The sequence below is a fragment of the Berghia stephanieae genome, chromosome 7, assembly GCF_034508935.2.
Source record: "Berghia stephanieae isolate SIO BIC M18660-M18661 chromosome 7, UCSD_Bste_1.3, whole genome shotgun sequence".
NCBI classification, from domain to species: domain Eukaryota; kingdom Metazoa; phylum Mollusca; class Gastropoda; order Nudibranchia; family Aeolidiidae; genus Berghia; species Berghia stephanieae.
The window spans coordinates 13,274,569-13,296,016 of NC_088366.1; the positions used below are offsets into that span (position 1 = coordinate 13,274,569).

At 36.6% G+C, this 21,448-nt stretch overlaps 1 protein-coding gene and 1 long non-coding RNA gene across 2 annotated transcripts; both read left to right on the forward strand.

Annotated features, from left to right (window-relative positions):
• Positions 1 to 1,801: 1,801 nt before the first annotated feature.
• Positions 1,802 to 11,464, forward strand: LOC144976717 (uncharacterized). The gene is made up of 4 exons (XR_013646149.1): positions 1,802 to 1,958; positions 4,315 to 4,481; positions 8,517 to 8,611; positions 11,454 to 11,464. It is a non-coding gene; the product is annotated as an uncharacterized LOC144976717 (long non-coding RNA).
• LOC144976458 (macrophage mannose receptor 1-like) lies at positions 9,836 to 21,325 on the forward strand. The gene is made up of 7 exons (XM_078920750.1): positions 9,836 to 9,950; positions 11,454 to 11,594; positions 13,582 to 13,749; positions 14,203 to 14,291; positions 17,862 to 17,994; positions 20,841 to 20,960; positions 21,171 to 21,325. Exons 1-7 carry the CDS (start codon positions 9,836 to 9,838, stop codon positions 21,323 to 21,325), a joined length of 921 nt encoding a protein of 306 aa, XP_078776876.1.
• Positions 21,326 to 21,448: the final 123 nt, after the last annotated feature.

Genomic DNA, 21,448 nt, shown 5'->3' on the forward strand with positions numbered 1-21,448 from the left:
ATCTACCTTCTCAACGTTCTTGCTTCTACCCCACACTGGAGCGCAATACTCCGCGGCGGAATAGCACAGTGCCAAAGTGGACGCCCCCAGGGGCGCTTGGTTAGCACCCCAAGTTGATCCCGCTAGCTTCCTCAGAAGACTATTGCGTTTCTCTATCTTCCGCGCAACACCTTCGAAATGCACCCGATAGGTAAGGCTGCGATCCAGCGTCACCCCCCCCCCCACCCGCCAGGAATTTTGGATTCAGTGAAATAGGTGAAATGCCACGGGTTTCGAAGTGTTTATCTTCAGATACCACTTGTTGGAGTAGGCTTTGAGCCTGATGACTTCCTCACTGAGTACGCTCTAGAGACGGGTCCACACTTTACTTTGAGTAACGAGTGCCCAATCGTCCGAGTATCCCAGCCTCAGGGAGGAAGTGTTCGACATGTCGCTAATGTAGACATTAAACAACAATGGCGCCAGAACAGATCCCTGAGGTACCCCATTCTTCAGTTTCTTAACTTCACTCGTAGCATCTCCCAGCGCGACGTGGAATTGTCTTTCCCCGAGGATTAAAGAGAACAACTTCAATGTGTTTTTGCACCTTATGATCTTTGCAAGTTTGAGCATTTTTGGCCATACTCTGACTTTCGATATTGAGGGACAATACGTGCGTCAGGTTGCTAACCCTAATATCGCATTTTCCAGTTGAAAGAGTGTTGGGACGTTCGCTTATTTCTCAACTGTGCCGACGACCCTGGCGACACGAACGCGGTAGTATTTGGCTAGGCGGTCGACCACTTCGCCATTGATGAATCTGAATATTGGACATGAAATCACTAGGACAGCAGTATGGGGCCCGGGATGGCCGAGGCCATTCGGGCACCGGGTTGGATCTCCATTAGTCACATATCAGGGCGGGCCGTTCAGGGGCACGCTATAGGCTCGACATCCAGGATGGTCTCGTGACGGGAAACCGGAAGTACTCCTTTGCTCCCGATAGACCTCAAGCCCCCCCCCCCCCCCACCAACGACAAGGTAGGAGATCCACGAGGGAGGTTATATCTGGCGGAAAGTACTTTGCGATAAACTAGCGTCTTATCCAAACGGTAGCAAGCAAATTCTATTGTCCGTTTTACTCTATAGAAAAAGGGATACACTCCAGCTCCATGGGCCTAATGGCACTTAAAGACTACTTACTTTAAAAAATGAAATGAAGTTATCTATTTAATATGTCCCTATTGGAGTATAATAATATCTTCGTCTTACAACCGGATGGTACCGGTTTCGCGTCATGCGCACAAGGTTCTAATTGTCATGAAATGTTACCTTGCACTAGTTCCTTGAGTTTTTTTTTTACTTTCCTAAAGACTGACTCTTATCAATCAGAGACATAGATCCCTCATATGTATCAAAAACAACATACCAAAAATAAATTCTCCACCAATTGGATTCAGTAGTCTGATGTAACGCCGCCCGGCAACGGCGGCCATCTGGGTTCTAAACAAAGAAAATCATTACTTTTTATTCTTCAAGCTGGCTAGAACTTTTCATATGTCTTGTGACCAGAATGTGTAAAAGTCAAAACATGATCAAATTTATGTTTTTTTCCCTCTGGATACGCTTTTATGCTCGCCGGAGAAATATTTCATACGGGCGTCCGCCATTGTTCCGATAGTTTAGAGCCAGTGTTGCTAAGTTACCATGCGTCATTAGGAAGGAAACGACGTTACGACTATTGAATCCTATTTATCTATGATAAAACAATTGATAGCATTGACACGGTCACATGACGGAGAACTAGATTTACTTTAATGACCTCCACCTACCAGTTCCCAGTCAGTTCTAACTTGGAATTCGTGGCTAACGGTTGTCGGCTATTAGAATGCTGGTCACATCTGGAAGCATGAAGAGTTTTCGACTTCAGGTTGTATTAGTGGTTGTGACCCTGACTGTTGTTATTATGGCTGTTGCAGGTTGGTCATCCTCCATATCTTAACCATCATCATCCGGATCATCTGGATAATAATAATGATAATAATAATAATAATAATAATAATAATAATAATAATAATAATAATAATAATAATATAATAATAATATATAATAAATAATAATCTAATTCTCATCTCATCATCATCATCATCATCATCATCATCATCATCATCATCATCATCATCATCATCATCATCATCATCATCAGCAGCAGCAGAAGCAGCAGCAGCATCAGCAGCAGCAGCCCCAGCACCACCACCACCATCATCATCATCATCATCATCATCATCATCATCATCATCATCATCAAAAGCATCATCATAATCATCATCATCTTCATTATCATCATCATCATCATCATCATCATCATCATCATCTTTATTACTGTCAAAAACAATAACATGATAATCACAGACAAAACAACCACGGCCAACAAAATGGTTAAATAAACCCATATATCTAACATAATATCATAACGTGTTAAATATAGGATGATAGGCTATGTGAAAAGTGTGTCACATTATTTAAGAAATACACGGGACTTCGACATATTTTTGCGTAAGATTTGACAGAGATGACCTCTTGAACATAAAGATGATAATGATGATGATGATGATGATGATGATGATGATGATGATGGTGAAGGTGGCGAAGTGGCCGAGCGGTTAAGGCATTGCATTGTCACCCGGAAGGTCCCGGGTTCGAGCCCCGCTTCAGGCACTTTCGTTTTTATCCTTGAGTAAGATTAACCCCCAATGTGCTAACTTGGACATCATGGGTGATTCCTATTGGCATCAGACATCTTGTTTGATGGATTATCTATATTCCTTCGTGGAATGCCTAGGCGACGAATCTTATGATCTCAACGCGGAAGGGCATCATTTTTATCCCCCCCCCCCACCCCTTGAACAATCAGTGTGGCCTTTCAGTGTATGAAAGGTGCCAGACAAAGCAAGAATGAAAAATACAAGAATAAAACCCCATCCCAAATAAGACCACGAGGTCGACTGATTTTTTTTTTGGATGATTTATTTCTTGTATTTTTCTTTATTTCTTTGTCTGGCACCTTTCATTCACACTTGTCCAGTTCTTTCCTGCTGGAAATTACGCAGTGCATTTTAAGAGAACATTTATATGAGACGATGCTGTGGCTAGCAGTCCGTCCTGACATGAAACCAATTATTTCGTGGGATAATATTATGGAAAGAAAAATTCGTCGTGTTGGTCCTCATCAAAACGCATGTAATGATTTAATCCAGCATTTTAAAGATATCTGACAAAATCTCTCTGCAGAGTTTATTGAACAATTCACTTTGTCCACGCAAAGGCCAGTGGTTTTCCTGCACCAAGTAAAAGGACGGCACACAAAATATCAATTTAAAAACAAACAAACTTGAGCTTTTATATAGAGCAATATCCTCTAAACGTGTTCAAAGCGCTTTGCAAGGGGACCCTGGCCAAGAGCAACAGTTAACATGTAGGACGTGACATAGCAACTGTTAGGCGATCTTACATTTTTTTTTGCGGACAGACAACTCTGTTAACGACCAGGTACTCATTTTACTCTTGAGTACCGTGAGAGAATGTGAGTAAAGAGCCTTTTCCAAGGACTCCACTATGCGCTGAGCGAGGCTCGAACCCAGGACCTTCCGATCCGAAAGCGAGTGTCATACCACTCGACGACATAGCCGCAATAAAGTTGAGTAAATTGGCAAACTAAAATTTTTGGTGTCACTTCTTCTGTTCGCGATTACCTTTTACAAAGGGCATTGAGATGGACATAATAATGGCCAACCTCTCACTGTGCCAAAATCGTTGATTTTACGAAGGTAACACCCCATATATAGTAACCATCACATAGCCATCAAAGACACTCATTACCCATTTAACTGCCAATGGAAAGGCTCGTATTTTAAAATGTGGCCTGAAAACTCGTCCTTCAAATATCGATCGATTTAAATGGGCCCCCGTCTTGGTAAAAACTCTCAAACCTGGGACTTAGATGGACTTCGCGAGGTCCCAGTTTTGCTAGTTTTTGCCAAGATTAGGCCTTTTTAACTCGATGGGTATTTGAAGGACGAGACATCTGGCCAAATTTTTAAATACATGTCTTTCTGGAGTAAACTGGTTAAACAAGTCTTCTGTATTTATTCGGTGTAAGACAACTTATGGAACAAGTACAGACCAAGTCTTGCTTTGAAATTTTGTACATTGTATTGCTTCTCCGTTTTCTGTAGATTTTATAATATAATAAGAAATTTGAATTGGATAATCATACAGAATTATGTCCATCTCAATATGACTAATATTTAATGATAATTATCCATTTTTTATCAGAGGGAAACACACTTTGCAAAGATGGATGGATTCGTTACGGCAGAGGATATAAATGCATCAAGGCTTTCATGTGAGAAAGATTCACACAGAGGCGGAGGCCCATTGTCAGAACGAGGGCGGGACATTGGTGCAGATTCAAGACCCACAAACACAAGTTTTAGTTGAAAGTGAGTATCTGTTTTAAAAATAAATTGCTTTCTGTCTTTGTCTTGGAATGGGATTACTTTGTTTTGTCCTGGCCCTTGCGGGGTCCTTGACTGAGGGGAAGATAATGTTAAAAATATAGTTAGTTTTAGGAGATGATATTTCTCTTTCGTAGTAAACCACCTCTCTGAATGTACTGTTTTGTATTTTACTTTGAACATATGATTTGTAGACATTTGAGCCTACTCAACTAGTGGGACTTTTAGGTAATCTCAAACTAAGCACACGGATGGTGTGCTCTTGGAATCTACATCTGTTCCCTATTTGAAGCATTGCCCTTTGTCTTCCTATTTCTCGTGTCCTTTTAATTGTAAATATATAATTTTTTGGATTATCCAATTTTCTTCTTGTTCTTTTTTTTTTGCTGGCGCTGAAATGATCTAGATGTGTCGTAAAACCCTTAAAAGTTGAGAGTAAAAACTGGTCAATGATCTATCCAAATCATAATTCTGATGCACCAGCGAGGTGTTGTTATGATACAGGACGTTCAAAAAGTCTTTCCCTGATTTCAATGACTGTATATTCTAAAACCATTACAGACATTTGCACCTAGTTTTCACCATCTTGTAAGGAAAAGTCATACATTGACCTATTGGTAGGTAACCTTCATTATATCACCAACGTTATTAGGGGGCGGTTTGAGTATTTTCTAAATAAAAGATAATTACCTATATTGGGCGGTTTTGATAATCCTGTAGCGTCATGATAGGTTAAAAACAACATTTTTGGTAAAAACTTTAAATTATATGTGTTGATACCCGTTTTGCAACCTACTTTAGGGGTCTGACATAAAAAAATATAACAATCTTGTGACACACGTTCCACAAAAACTAATGCAGGAATGACCTCCATATTCTTCCCTCCTAGCATTTTCTGTCACCATAGAGAGATTTTACAGCTTAAGCTTATGGAATTTTTATAAGAACATTACAAAGTTGAGAATCAAAGTGTTATGACAAAATTGATGTTAAAAACTTATAATTTGGATTATAATTCAAAATACACATATGATATCAAAAAAGTATCTTCATGGTTACATACTACACTATCTCTGTGATAACTGTGGAAACTTTTAGACAATTTCATTGAATAGATTCTGAGAAACGTTTGACACAGTTTTCCATACCCTTAGAAAAATGACATATGGATTAAAATAGCAAAATAGCTTTCGGTTTTTCACACTTTTCTTACTTCCTGTACCCTTTACGACTGTATTTTCGTGCATTTTTAGTCTATTTTAAGAAGTTGGACTTCGATAATATTATTTCTATAAGATGATAAAATATAGTTTTCCACCAAAATCTCAAAATATATTTTTTGAAGGATTTTCCTAATAATTAGACAGATTGCGCATCAGGGCGCTAACGGGGCCGATTAGAGATAGACGACGATTGGGATTGTTTGGAAGCTTTAACCCTTTGCCCACTAGTCATTATGACATCCGAAATGCTATCGCCTTCTACATCTACGCCAGAACAGAAATAGAGGGTGGAGCCTACCATGATATAACATTTTATGGAGCCCTAATTTCGTCATATCAGTTCTGTCCACTGACAGGTGGATATCGCTTTCCAGAACTTGTGTCCTTATATGAAATTCTGAGTTTTTGACCAATCAACGATTGCTCTTTTGATAGCTCGCTTGTCAAAATGAGTCAGCTCAACCCTTGATTTATGTACAGGCATCACAGGCGGTATATGTTGTGTAACTTCAAAGACCACGATTGACCGAAAGCGATGAATGGAAGCCCTACTGTGGCGTGGAGAACGAGGTCTTGTATGTATAGTTACGTCATATCTCAACGCTCGTGAATTCTTAGTACGGCTGGACTCACAATCAAAACACGAAATATGTGTTTTAAACTCTTGAATCAATCGAGTTACATCAGTGCGTTCGTCTCATTGAGAAATGAAAAACGATATATAAATCAAGAACATCGACCGGAAAACAAGGAAATTATCATAAAATTATAAAATTTGAGAAAGCTGTTTTCAAAATCAAATATATTACAAAAAAGGTTATTTCTAGACCGATTTTTATGAGACAAAGACAATTTTTCTCCACTTTTCAAGCTGATTCCAACAATGAGGTTTTGAAATTTATCGCGATAAGATTATTTGTCATTATTTTTTTTTAATACCCAATTGACTGCTCAGGAAATGAATACGTAATCCTTGGCGGCTAGCGAGTAGGTGTTAAATTTTGCATACCCTTTCCCACGTAGACGCACATACACACACACACACACCACACCCACACACACACCGACTTATCGTCGTCTAGCATCCTATCGTTCGGCTCGACGATTAAAAGGGGTTCGTATCGTCGCTAAAATAATTACAAAATACATATATTTAAAATATTTTACAGTAATGTGAATTAAATATTTTAATGCTCTAATATATCAAGAATGATCATTATTATGATTTATTACGGTGTGAATTGAATTAGACCTTTAAAACTGAAGTTTAATCTGACACCCTACTCGTTTTTATCATTCGAGTCTTAAGTTGTAATAAGGCAACTTTGGCCAGAAGTGAAAGACATACATTGTGTGTTCAGTCTCTCTCTCTCTCTCTCTCTCTCTCTCTCTCTCTCTCTCTCTCTCTCTCTCTCTCTGTGTGTGTGTGTGTGTGTGTGTCTGCATGGGAAAGGGTAAGCAAAATTTAACACCTACTCGCTAGCCGCCAAGGATTACGTATTCATTTCCTGAGCAGTCAATTGGGTATTTAAAAAAATAATGACAAATAATCTTATCGCGATAAATTTCAAAACCTCATTGTTGGAATCAGCTTGAAAAATGGAGAAAGATTGTCTTTGTCTCATAAAAATCGGTCTAGAAATAACCTTTTTTGTAATATATTTGATTTTGAAAATAGCTTTCTCAAATTTTATAATTTTATGATAATTTCCTTATTTTCCGGTCGATGTTCTTGATTTATATATCGTTTTTCATTTCTCAATGAGACGAACGCACTGATGTAACTCGATTGATTAAAGAGTTTAAAACACAGATTTCGTGTTTTGATTGTGAGTCCAGCCGTACTAAGAATTCACGAGCGTTGAGATATGACGTAACTATACATACAAGACCTCGTTCTCCACGCCACAGAAGGGCTTCCATTCATCGCTTTCGGTCAACCGTGGTCTTTGAAGTTACACAACATATACCGCCTGTGATGCCTTTACATAAATCAAGGGCTGAGCTGACTCATGTTGACAAGCGAGCTATCAAAAGAGCAATCCGTTGATTGGTCAAAAACTCAGGATTTCATATAAGGACATAAGTTCTTGAAAGCGATATCCACCCACCTGTCAGTGGACAGAACTGATATGATGAAATTAGGGATCCATAAAATGTTATATCATGGTAGGCTCCACCCTCTATATCTATTCTGGCGTAGATGTATAAGGCGAAAGCATTTCGGATGTCATAATGACTAGTGGGCAAAGGGTTAAAGCTTCCAAACAATCCCAATCGTCGTCTATCTCTAACGGGACCCGTTGGCGCCCTGTCGCGCAAACTCAGTAATTAGACCCAAACCACCCTTAAAATGAACATAAACTTAAAAGACATCATTTCTCTCTCTCTCTCTCTCTCTCTCTCTCTCTCTCTCACACACACACACACACACACACACATATATATATTATATTCAATGTTCACTTCATTTGGTTATTTCCTCCCACAACGTTGTTACATCATCCATTGGTATTTTGTTGGATTCTTCAGGGAGGTAATCAGAAACAACGTTGTAGGAGGAAATTAGTAAATGAGGTGAGGATAATAAATGACTCGCTCCAATAAACTTGAACGCTCTACGTAATTTCAGCCATTTCCCCTCACACACACACACACACACACTCACACTCTCTCTCTCTCTCTCAGACATATGTATATATATATATCTATATATATCTATATATATATATATATATATATATATATATATATATATATATATATATATATATATATATATTTCTCTATGCACCAGATAAAGTACTCAAAGACTATTCGGACGGATACTGGATTGGATTAACAGATACCATTAAGAAGGGAGAATTCATTTGGCCGGATGGACAGAGTGTGGTGAGTAACGATACAATTATCTCTATGTCAATGTATCGTTCAGTGGTTGGGTTATACTTTACTCAAACATAATGCCTTTCAAACATTATTATATTTCATGACACAGTAACATATATATTATATACATACACACACACACACACATACACATATATATATATATATATATATATATATATATATATATATATATTTTAAATATATATATATATATATATATATATATATATATATATATATATATATATATATACATATACATATATTATACTATTATTTATTATTTATGCCTTTTTCGCCACGACATCATAAGATATTGTCGCCTAGGCATCCGACGAAGGAATATAGATAACTCATCAAACAAGATGTCTGATGTCAACAGGAATCACCCATGTTGTCCAAGTGAGCAAATCTTGCTCAAGGAAAAAAACCGAAAGTGCCTGAAGCGGGGATCGAACACGGGTCCTTCCGGGTCATAGTGCAATGCCTTAACCACTCGGCCACTTCGCCCCCCCCCCCATATATATACATATATATATAAATGTATATATATATATATATATATATATATATATATATATATATATATATATATATATATATATAAGAGAGAGAGAGAGAGAGAGAGAGAGAGAGAGAATTTAAACAGATTGGATGAAACATTGGTATATTCCAATATATGTATCCAATCTATTTAAATGTGATAGTTATAAAGTTTTAGTTTTAGAACAAGGTCAATCGCGTGTCAAATTATAAATGTTTATGGACCTTCAATCAAATCAACTTTGCTATTTATTAAGGTATTGAATTAAATGCTGTCAGAATTAAAACTTTAAAAAAATCACCTTTTATATTGGTTGGAGATCATGATTTCAACTTTTTATAATCTACGAGTACATTAGCTTCTGTAAATAACATATCAACTCTCTCCTTACCGATCATTTTCAGTATTTTCCCAAAATGGCAGGCTTACCCAGCAGAAAAATTTATTCTTTAAACTCAAATCAGCTCTCTAGAAAACAAGATTATGTTCTTATTAATAAAACAAAGATCATTCTTCAAAGTTTGTGATGTACAAAATAAATCTGTATAAGAAAAAATGTATATTGTGTCGTAACAAATGTTACGGTTTTGCTGCAAGTGGTAAGGAGAGGGTTAAACCGCTTAAACATTGAACATGATTTTACCCAACATATAACAGAACCTACTTAGCAAACTAGCAGAATGTTACACAGGGTCATCTCCCCTAATCCCAACCCCCAATCAAATATACTTTATGTTGTTGACCGTACTATTTCATTTTACGAAGAACTTTTCATTTTTATGCATCCTGCAAAATGTTAGACAGTAGAAGATTTAAGCAAAAGACATCCAGGTTGCATAGTCTTCCATGAAAGCATTCATTTTTATTGAATTAGGACAGCACTTGGGGCATGAATATTTCATTCTTGCTGTTAACAGGCGATCTATTTACACATACTGCTTAGAACAACCAAGTGGTTTCAAATGGTTTTCATAAGGTTCAATAATAACGTGATATGAATAACCACTTTTATGCTGACGATACACAGATCTATAAATTGGATACTCCTAAAAATCTTTCTCTTTTACCAACAACAATAAAAAAAATAATTGAGCTTTTTATTTTTATATAGCGCAATATCCACTTAACGTGCTCAAAGCGCTTTACAAAGAGTCAATGACCAACAGCAACACGTAACATGTAGAACCAGACATGAATGAGACAATTTTACCCCCAAAAATTTTGAAAATTTTGTTTTGATGTAAAAAGCTGAATAGATTTAAACAAACTTAACAAGCAAGCAAACAAACTTAAACAAACAAACAAATAAACAAACAAACAAATAAAAAGTAATGTTATGTGAGGCAAATAAATAGTCCTATTCCGGTGATGAATTTAGATGTTAATAATAATTCTTTACAACCAGGTAAAACATTTAAAATTTGGGAGTGTTTTTCGACAGGGATTTGGTCATGAATTCAAATGTTGATAATCAATACACAAGTTTAAAAGTTCGAATAAATCTTGAGAAAATTGCCAATGTACGTATCTACTTTACAAAGGATGTAACTAAAAAGTTAATAACAAGATTACATAATAGCAATTCTCTTTTGGCAGGGCATAACTAAAGATAACATTTATTGGAATTCAAGCATAGTGCTACAAAACTAGTTATAAAGCAAAACAGATTTGAACATTCACTACCCATTCTGTTTGAATTGCATTGCTTAAAATCGACGGGTATTTATTTTTCAGGTCTGATAACCCACTTTGTTATCGGATCTTTGTTGCAATAGTAATACTCTCAAACCAATGTCATATATGGTCTGAGGTTCGAAACCAAATATAAGAAGGGGATTATCTGGTATGGCTGGTCCCCTGAGATTATATTTCTGCGTTGTCTGACATTGCATAAAAGAGTTACATACATATTTGTAATAATGAACCAAAAGCCACGACAAAAATTGCTGTCATTCGTCATCTACAATTTGATAATCAATACGACGGTCACAACACAAATAATATTATGACATATGACAAATTGCCTAAAATAACATGGGATCGTGGATAGCTCATACGGTAGAGTCACGATCTCCCCAGCCAGGTGGAGTTGTCGTACCAGTAAGGTCCCAGGTTCGAGCCCCCATCGCTGCCGCGAAACTTTTTTTCTCTATTGACTTCTGGGACTTTTCTACTCACTTCATTTCTTGTTGTTATCAACATAAGTGCCTGCTCCACTTACTTTTACTGAATTTGAACGTTGACCCCTGTGAATAAGAACAAACCTTCAAGCCTGATTCACGTCATCTTGTCTCTCAGATATCCTACAAAACTGGCCCAAGGGCGAGCTCTTCGATCTCTTAATAAATGGAGGTGAAGATTGTGTGGTATTGAATCGTGACGGGTGCTGGGATGACATGTCGTGTAAACGCGCCTCCAACTTTATTTGTCAAATTCGAGGTGAGTTTAATTCCGTTGGGCTAGATAGGGATTATCTGTTTTTTTTCATTTTGTTATTAATACTCAAAAAGGTACAAATTGGGCTCCAAAATGTGAATTTTAAAATAACATCTTTTGAAATACTAGTTTTTGAGTTGTTGCAATGATAGAAATTATATTTATTCTCTATGATAACTTATAGCATTATGTTAGAAATTGTATTTATTCTCTATGATAACGTATAGCAATGTTAGAAATTGTATTTATTATCTTTGTTATTGTATAGATAAAAAAACCCATCAAGTTTCATGGTCATGTCTAATGTAAACGTTGCTGCTAGAAGCTCGATGAAATAAATAACAATGTGAAATTGAATGTAGGCTTGAATTTAATAAACGGAAGCAGATAATGTGGACGTTTCAATTTCCCCCTGTATAAAAAAAAACAGGATGAATGAAACACTACAGACGAATGAGATAATAATATGTGATAAAGGCGTTGTTAAGGTGAAACCATATTATTATCTCATTCGTCTGTAGTGTTTCTTTCATGCTGTTTTGTTGATAAAGGGGAAACCAGAAACGTCCACATTGTCTGTTTTCGTTTATTAAATAGAAGCTTACATTGCATTTCACATTGTTATTTATTTACATGTTCATGTTCATAAACTCAATTTCTGTATCCTAGTTCATTCCGATATAAAATTGTTTTGAGACGGTGGTATATCGCCATCAACTTTACAAAGCTGAGAAATCTTTCAGATATTATTTGAAGGCCGGTTTTCCAAAACTCGTGAAGTTGATTTTTCTACTTTTTGAGATGTTCTATCTATGAGATAAATTGAAATGTAAACTTTATTTTAAGTATCAATTGGCACAAACATTTCCTCAGATTTGTGTGGATTTGAAGTTTAAATATGATAAAATAATAAACCGGATGAGCATGAGCAATTTTAGGGGAAACTATTCCTCAATATCTCTAAATGGGAAAAAAATTGAGTCAGGGAGTCTTGGAAAACCACTGTTAAAATTGGATTTAAAGGCATTCGGGGGAGAATTCGATAACTTGCAAAATATCTTCTCTGAGACACGTCCTAATCATAGCGTTGATTGACCGGACAGTTTTGAGGAAAGACGTTCCAAATTTTGAAAGGGATCTGTCACTGAAGCTTTTAGATTTCGTTTAAGGATCTGACAACATTGCCTGGAACGAAATTCGTGCTTGAAGTTTTCCCTTGTTCTCTCTGGCCACAGTGCAATGCTAAGTTAGTAATTAGGGCTTATTGTCTTGTTCAAAGATAAAAAAAACAATGAGATGTTAATATCAAGGCTCTATCCTGGGTCATTTGGAGATAAATGGAATGTCTTATCCATTCAGCCATCTCGTCCCTTAAAATACGGTTCTATGCGTCGTGCTAAAGAAATAGACGAAGCACCGTGAAGAGTAATTAGAATGATCAATCCCTGGAAGAGCACTATACGATTTTCATTCTTAATTAGTTTATTTATTTATGATACTGTAAACCCAGAGGTTGAAGGTCCGTATGTAACAGGGTTATAACAGAGTTTTTATAATCCCCGTTTTTTCTCCCTCTTTGTCTTTGGTAAAATTTATTGTCCATATCAGGGATTATTATGATTCTGATCGGTTATAGCAGGGGCGCGAAACTCACTCAATATCTCCAAATATACAGCATTAGCCTGCAATACTCTCGATAAGCCGAGAGCTAAAGGCAACGGAGAGCTGGCGACTAGTTTGTGAATACTCTCTCTCTCTCTCTCTCTCTCTCTCTCTCTCTCTCTCTCTCTCTCTACCCCCTCCCCCTCTCTCTGTAGTACAAATGCACAACATCAATTTTAATATAAAATGGGTCTAGCACAAAACACACACACACACACACCTTTGAAATTTGGCTATAACAGTCATTTTAGGCTGGTTCAACTATCACTGTTCTTCTGGGGTTCCACTGTGCTTATTCAATCCATTCCAATTCCATTCATTCAAACAGATAAAGATGCACCTTGTAGAGATGGCTGGGAATGGTACAAAAAGGATAAGAAGTGCATCAAACAATTCCAAACGAAAGAGAATATGAGATATGCCAAAAAAATTTGTAATATGGCGGATGGACGTTTGTTGCAGATCCCCGACGCAGGAACTCAAAAGTTTGTTGAATGTAAGTTTGTTTACAGTTATATAGGATTTTCAGGCCTTTATACCTCATATGTAATCCCCCCCCCCTATAGAACTTGAGCTTGAGCTTTGAGCTTTTGAACTTTTTTATATTGAGCAATATCCACTAAACGTGCTCAAAGCGCTTTACAAAGGGTCCCTGACTAACAGCAACACGTAACATAAAGAACGAGACGTGACGCATGTTTGGCGATAATACATTTTTCCATGTTAACGACCAGGTACTCATTTTACACATGAATGCGGTGAGAGAATGTGAGTAAAGAATATTTTCCAAGGACTCAACTATGTGCCGAACGAGGCTCGAACCCAGGACCTTCCGATCCGAAAGCGAGTGTCGTACACAGGACCACACAGGTGCACTTCTCTCCGGCCTGTTCAGAAATGTTTCATTCAATAATTCTATCGTTTCCAATTAATTCCATCAATTCCCCAGATATACTAAACGATGGACGAGATTACTGGATCGGCTTGTCAGACGTAGAGAAAGAAGGTCAATTCAAGTGGTCGAGTGGTGAGCAGCTGGTAAGTTTATTTACCAGTAGATTTATGTCTATTCAAAACATGGAAACTGACACACCTTCACATTTTCTCGGACAAACATGAATGGTTGTTTATAAACAATAACGTGAATGAAGTTTACCTGTCTCTGATCATTGTTCTTGTTTTCATACCGCCAAATGGGTGACGAGTTATTACACGATTTTCTCGATCATGTTACAACCGTTTAGGCTTACACATAGTTTTCTGAGTTGGTTCTTTTGATCAAGCGGTTGGACAGTGTCTATTTCATTTAAATACATACCTCCGATAATAAATCCTGTGTAGTTTGCTATGTTTACCAATCACTGCCATTGTTTACATTATGATATGACGACTGTCCGAGAGGCGTGGTTATCTAGGTTTCTATTGAAGTCGAGTGAGTGGAATCATTGATCTTTTAGCCCATTTTAATTTATTTCTCCAACGAGCACAGAATTACTGGCAAATCTTTGCAGATTGATAAACGAGTAACTTGCAAACTTTTGGCAAATCTGTCGCGTAAAACGATTATTTATAAAGTCTGCTATGTCATACTGGTTAGTCATAATTTAATGTTTTAAGGGGCAGCGTGGCTCAGCGGTGCGGTCTTTTCTTCGTATCCGAAAGGTACCTAGTTCGATCACCCGCTGCTGCGCTGTGTGGCCTTGAGCAAGTCATCTCACCCTAGCTCAATTTACGGTGCTGTCCTGCGGCTGACGCCTGGGTTATTCCAGTCTTCCCTTGGAATAGACCCTAAAGACAAATATCCCCTATGGGATAAAAAAGGGAATTTATATATATTATTTTATGTTGGGAATCGCCAACTTGTCACCCTGTCGCCATATTAATTTGCGTGTACCTACAGACTATTGCCTTTCCGATTTTGATCGTAGATCACTCAAAAGATTCGTCTCAATCTGTGTCAATTTCTAAAATACAGTAGTTAAATAATTAAAATATAGATGAATGCCTGAGATTTGTATCCTTTGCTTTCCTGCAAATATAGCGCGTTCCTCAAACAAGTAAGTAAATCTATAGGGGCCTACTTCCCCCACAAAAAATATTTTAAAAAATGAAAAGGTGAAGTGGCTTATCTTGAATGGTGCCCTTTGGCCGAAAAACATGTTTGATGGTATTGATGATTTGGAGTGGAGGCGCATGAACACAGTATTGATGCGATGCATTTATGTAAAATACTCACCTATTCTGCACCAACAAAATACTGTGTGTAGCCATTAACGTTTTTAGTCTGTAAGACGGACTTCTGGGAGAACTAATCACCCCAATTGCGATTTAAAACAACATTGAGAACTGAGTGACGTCAATTTCATTCAATTTATTTTTCTTTAACAACTCCGGTTAGTCGAATTTAATGAGTAATTCTTTCACAAGTCACCTCACGTATGTTAGAACAAGGTGTTAAATTGATATATAATCTTTCTCCCACTCTTCCTCCGCCTCCTCCTTCTCCTCCTGCTCCTCCTCCTCCTCCTCCTCCTCCTCCTCCTTCTTCTTCTTCTTCTTCTTCCTCTTCTTCTTCCTTCTTTTCCTCCTCATCCATGAACTTTTCACGCAACTGTGATTGGTGCTTGGGCAGAGGCGTATAATATCATTAATTCCGTTTTCTTGTGATTTGTGATTTGCTTTAACTTTAGCTTGGAGAGTTGTTTTGTCCAACTCTGCCTGTGGTTGTGAGACACTCGTACATGGATTTCATCAGAAGAGAACCAAGGGAGTTAGATTGATACTGTGACTATGAGGGGAACATTTGGTAAATAAGTAAAGGACACGAGAGCTTTTAGAGTTGCGATTTTTGCAATCAGTCACCACCTGGAAATACAGCAATTAAAACTGAAGCTTAACCAGGTTTGCAAGTTTTTGAAAACATGGATGTAAAAGTCACCAATCAAGAAGGAGATGATAATGTTATGAAGAATATGTTGGAAATATGATTGGAAACGCATTATTGACATTAAGCACATGGTCAAAAAATTGGAAAAGCTGCAAAGAAAAAAAAGCAATTGTTATTCAAAACAAATCCGCGCTCAGTACTATGTGTATGTGTGAATAATTGCATGGGGAAATGAGAGGAAAGTGGATAAATTACTTCATAAAAGCTTTGAGATTGGTTTTTGAAATAAGATGGCCTATGGGAATACCATGTGAGGAGATCAGAAATAAAGGAAACATCCCATCTCTAGTTAAAATGGTGACCCTCAGAAGGTAGAGATGTATTGGTCATGTCTTAAGAATGCCTAACAACTTCCCATGTGTGACACTAACATGGAAACCCGACAGCAAGAGGAAAACGGGAGATCAAGAGAAACACGGAGAAGGGCTGTTGAGAAGGAAAGAAACACATGGGATTTGCATCCTGAAGCCCCTACTGCTGCATCCGGCTGGAGGAAGAACGGGTATTCACTAGGGCTGTGCGGGTACCCGGGTCCTACCCGGGTACCCGGGTATTGCAGAATATTTCGGGTACCCGGGTAGAATCCTCGGGTACCCGGGTATTTTTCAATTTCTCTTTAATACGTTATTTTATTGGTTTATAGAATATAATTCAATCATATTGAAGTTTTAAAAAACTATCCGTAATCAAAATAAAATTATTGATTACATTATGGGCTTTCCAATAGCTAGGAATAAGTTAGGAATCAACCTGTAGAGATGAGAAGGTACTTCGAGATGCCCCTTGTAAAAAGAGGTGAAGACAACCCTGTTACGTGGTGGAAAAAACACCAAGCCTTGTTCCCTGGCTTGAGCCAAGAAGCCAAAAAATTACTGAACAATCCAGCAACCAGTGTACCTTCTGAAAGGGTGTTTTCAAAAACAGGAGAACTGATCTCTGCTAAGAGAAGCTGTCTCGGTGAAAGCCACATTGACAAGTTGATCTTTTTGAACAAGAATTGCTAATGAAGGAAGTTTTTTTTTTTTTTTATACCCCTTTTGCCTTGATTTTCTCAATCATTGAGTTGTTGCAAAGTCTTTATTTTTTGTTTTGATTCTTAATATTTTGTTATATCTTTGTCTACAGTTTGTTCAAATAAAGATATGCTTAAAAAAAACAAGAAAAAAAAACAAAAAAAAAACCAAACAGACAAACAAAAAAACCCGCCATATCAGCCCCCCCTCCTTTTTCATGGCGGGTACCCGGGTACCCGGGTAATTGGGAACCATTACCCGGATCCTACCCGGGTAATAAATTACCCGGGTAGGAACAGCCCTAGTATTCACGGAGGTATTCTCCGCGAGGAGAGATTGGAATAATTCAGGTGAGTCATCGCCATACTGCCGTACTCTATAAAAACACGTATTTAATAATTTGGCCAGAAAACTCGTCCTCCAAATATCGATCGATTTAAATGACATTCTTCTTTGCAAAAAACTCTCAAACCGGGGTCCTGGCTAAGTCCCTGGTTTGAGAGTCTTTGCCAAGATGAGGGTCATCTATATCGATCGATATTTGAAGGACGAGTTTTCTGGCCAAATATTTAAATACGTGTCTTTCCAGAGTACGACAGATTAGATATTTTCCGCGTCCCATTTACAGTTGAAAATTTTCTCTTTCAGTCTGGATTTCAACATTGGTCTAGAGGGGAGCCCAACAATTTAGGAGAAGAGGATTGTGTACTTCTGGCATCCAATAAATTTTGGCATAACGTACCGTGTTCAATGAACGTCGAAGTCATTTGTGAAGTTAAAAGTAAGTGTTACGGACTTAGTGCGGCTACGTGGTCTTGTGGTATGACACTCGCTTTCGGATCGGAAGGTCCTGGGTTCAAGCCTCGATCGGCGCATATTCGAATCCATGGAAAAGACTCTTTACTCACATTCTCTCACCGTACTTAGGTGTAAAATGAGTACCTATCCGTCAACAGAGTTGTCTCTGTAAAAAATGTATTATTGCCAACAGGCGTCATCTCCCGTTCTTTATGTCACGCGTTGCTGTTACCCAGGGACACCTTTGTAAAGCGCTTTGAGCACGATAAGTGGATATTTTGCGCTAATTAACAGCTCAACTTTAGTATTTGTCGTTTTCGTCAAAGTTCTCCCTCAAGTGGGTCATTTGTTACCCACCGCTTCAAGATGGTGTCATGTCGGAGTGATCTGGATGGAAAAAGAATTGAGTATAAAACGTTTTCCTGATATGTCTTTCGAAATTTGAGGGTTTATACTTTTGTAGTTTAAGACGCAGAATTCACTTATCACAAACACATTGATTTGGATAATGTTTTATAAGTAAGGATTTAATCAATTACCTGCCTTACTATGGAAAAATACGTATTAAAAAAATGACAGAAAGCCCGTCCTTTAAATATCGATCGATTTATTGTCTTTCATCTTGGCAAAAAATCTCAAAACTGAACTCCCGCGAGGTCCCAGGTTTGAGAGTCTTTGCCAAGATGAGGGATTTAACTCGATCGATATTTGATGGACGAGTTTTGTGGCCAAATTTTTAAATACGTGTTTTTCCATAGTAAGGCAGGTAATTGATTAAATCCTTACTTATAAAACATTATCTAAATCAATGTGTTTGTTATAAGTGAATTCTGCATCTTAATATTGGAATATTTATTTCTCTTTATAAAAATAAAAACCACCAGATAAAAATGAATGTGAGCAAAACAACGGTGGATGTGATCATGTCTGTGTCAACACACCTGGATCAAGGAATTGTTCTTGTAAACCTGGATACACACTTGTCAATGGTGTACAGTGCATAGGTAATGCTATCTATATCCATTAGAAAATAGATAATCAAAACTTTTATAAATCATCTTAATGAAAATAATGAGTCATTTTTCTGGAACTGACAAAAGGTCTTCAAACAGCTGTCTGGTTAATGACTTTCTTGAAAATCTGTTTTTAACATAGGATTAAACATAAAAATTATTTTTATTATTTAAGACTTTAATTTCTTTAAAAATTACCAGATAAAAATGAATGTAAACACAATAACGTTGGATGCAATCATATATGTGTAAACACACCTGGATCCCGGAAATGTTCTTGTAAACCAGGGTATACACTTATCAATGGAATACAATGTCTAGGTAATACTGTATTAATAAGTAATGAACAAAATTGAATATATCAGCTTCAAAAAAGAGTAAAATACCAAGAACGAAACGCTTCAGGCTCAATACCCTTCTTCAGCTAAAAAACCCCAATAAAAACATGAATTATTGTTTTTTTGCTCTTGTCAGAATTATTTTAAGGTCTTAATGCTCCGTGCTTGATATTTTGTTCTTTTTCAAAGCTGTTATATTTGTTTTTGCTCATTTTTTCTACAGTCCACAGATTCTAGCTGTTTAGTATCACTTTAACCTGTGTTAATAAGCAATTTATTGTAATATATTTCATCATATCATTTCATGATCCTATCCCCAATAGTACAATATCCTTTTATTATAATTTTCAAAGCAACCATACAATTGAGAATATACAATGTGGTATACAATTGGATAATGAATACGCGCAGGTAAAATTAAAAAAAAATATAATGAGTCAGTTTTCCGAAACTGTCACAAGGTCTTCAAAAATCTGTAAATTAATATGTCTTTGTGAAGCTGTTTTTAACGTGCGACTTTTTTGGACTTTCTACTGTTTGTTTGATGAAGATTTTCATCTCTTTTCTCTTTGTCTCTTTCCAAAAAACCCCCAACCCCCATAAAAACAAAACAAAAACAAAACAAAACAAAACAAAACAAAAAAACCCACAAAAAACAACAAAAACAAAATACAACAAAACAAATGAACAAACAAAATCCACAGGATAAAAATGAATGTGAACATAACAACGGTAGTTGTGATCATGTCTGTGTAAACACACCTGGATCTTGGAAATGCTCTTGTAAACCTGGGTACAGACTTGTCAATGGTGCAAAGTGTCAAGGTAATACCGTGGTAATAAGTAACGAACAAATATGAATAAAACAGCTTCGAAAAAGCATAAAACACCAAGGACGGAACGTTTTAGGTTAAAATCCTACTTAAGTCAAAACAAAAAATCATGTGAAAACCATTAATTATTGTTTTTTTTTTATTACCTGAATAAGAGTTTCAAGCGCTAAACGTTCTGATTTTGTTATTTTGTTCTTATTCGAAACGATTTAATTCATTTTTGTTCAATACTTTCTCATTCCACAGATTCAAACAGCTTAGTGTCATTCTGACTTGTGTTATTAAACAATGTATTGTAATATTACATTGTATTATAGTATCATTTCATGATCCTATCTCTAATAGTACAATATTCTTTTGTTTTCATATTCGAAAGATTCATGAAATTCATAATAGACAATAAGGTATACAGAATTGATGATTGATATGCATTGATGAAGACATTTTCATTTATACATTTTTTACAGATAATGTGTCAGTTTTCTAGAAAGGTCATGAGGTCTTCAAACAATTGTCTGTTAAAAGAATACCATTCTTGCTAACCTGTTTTATATAGTACACGTAAAAAAATATTTTTGACTCTTTATTGATGGAGATTTTAATATTGGAATATTTATTTCTCTTTATAAAAATAAAAACCACCAGATAAAAATGAATGTGAGCAAAACAACGGTGGATGTGATCATGTCTGTGTCAACACACCTGGATCACGGAAATGTTCTTGTAAACCTGGATACACACTTGTCAATGGTGTACAGTGCATAGGTAATGCTATCTATATCCATTAGAAAATAGATAATCAAAACTTTTATAAATCATCTTAATGAAAATAATGAGTCATTTTTCTGGAACTGACAAAAGGTCTTCAAACAGCTGTCTGGTTAATGACTTTCTTGAAAATCTGTTTTTAACATAGGATTAAACATAAAAATCATTTTTATTATTTAAGATTTTAATTTCTTTAAAAATTACCAGATAAAAATGAATGTAAACACAATAACGGTGGATGCAATCATATATGTGTAAACACACCTGGATCCCGGAAATGTTCTTGTAAACCATGGTATACACTTGTCAATGGAATACAATGTCTAGGTAATACTGTATTAATAAGTAATGAACAAAATTGAATATATCAGCTTCAAAAAAGAGTAAAATACCAAGAACAAAACGCTTCAGGCTCAAAACCCTTCTTCAGCTAAAAAACCCAATAAAAACATGAATTATTGTTTTTTTGCTCTTGTCGGAATTAG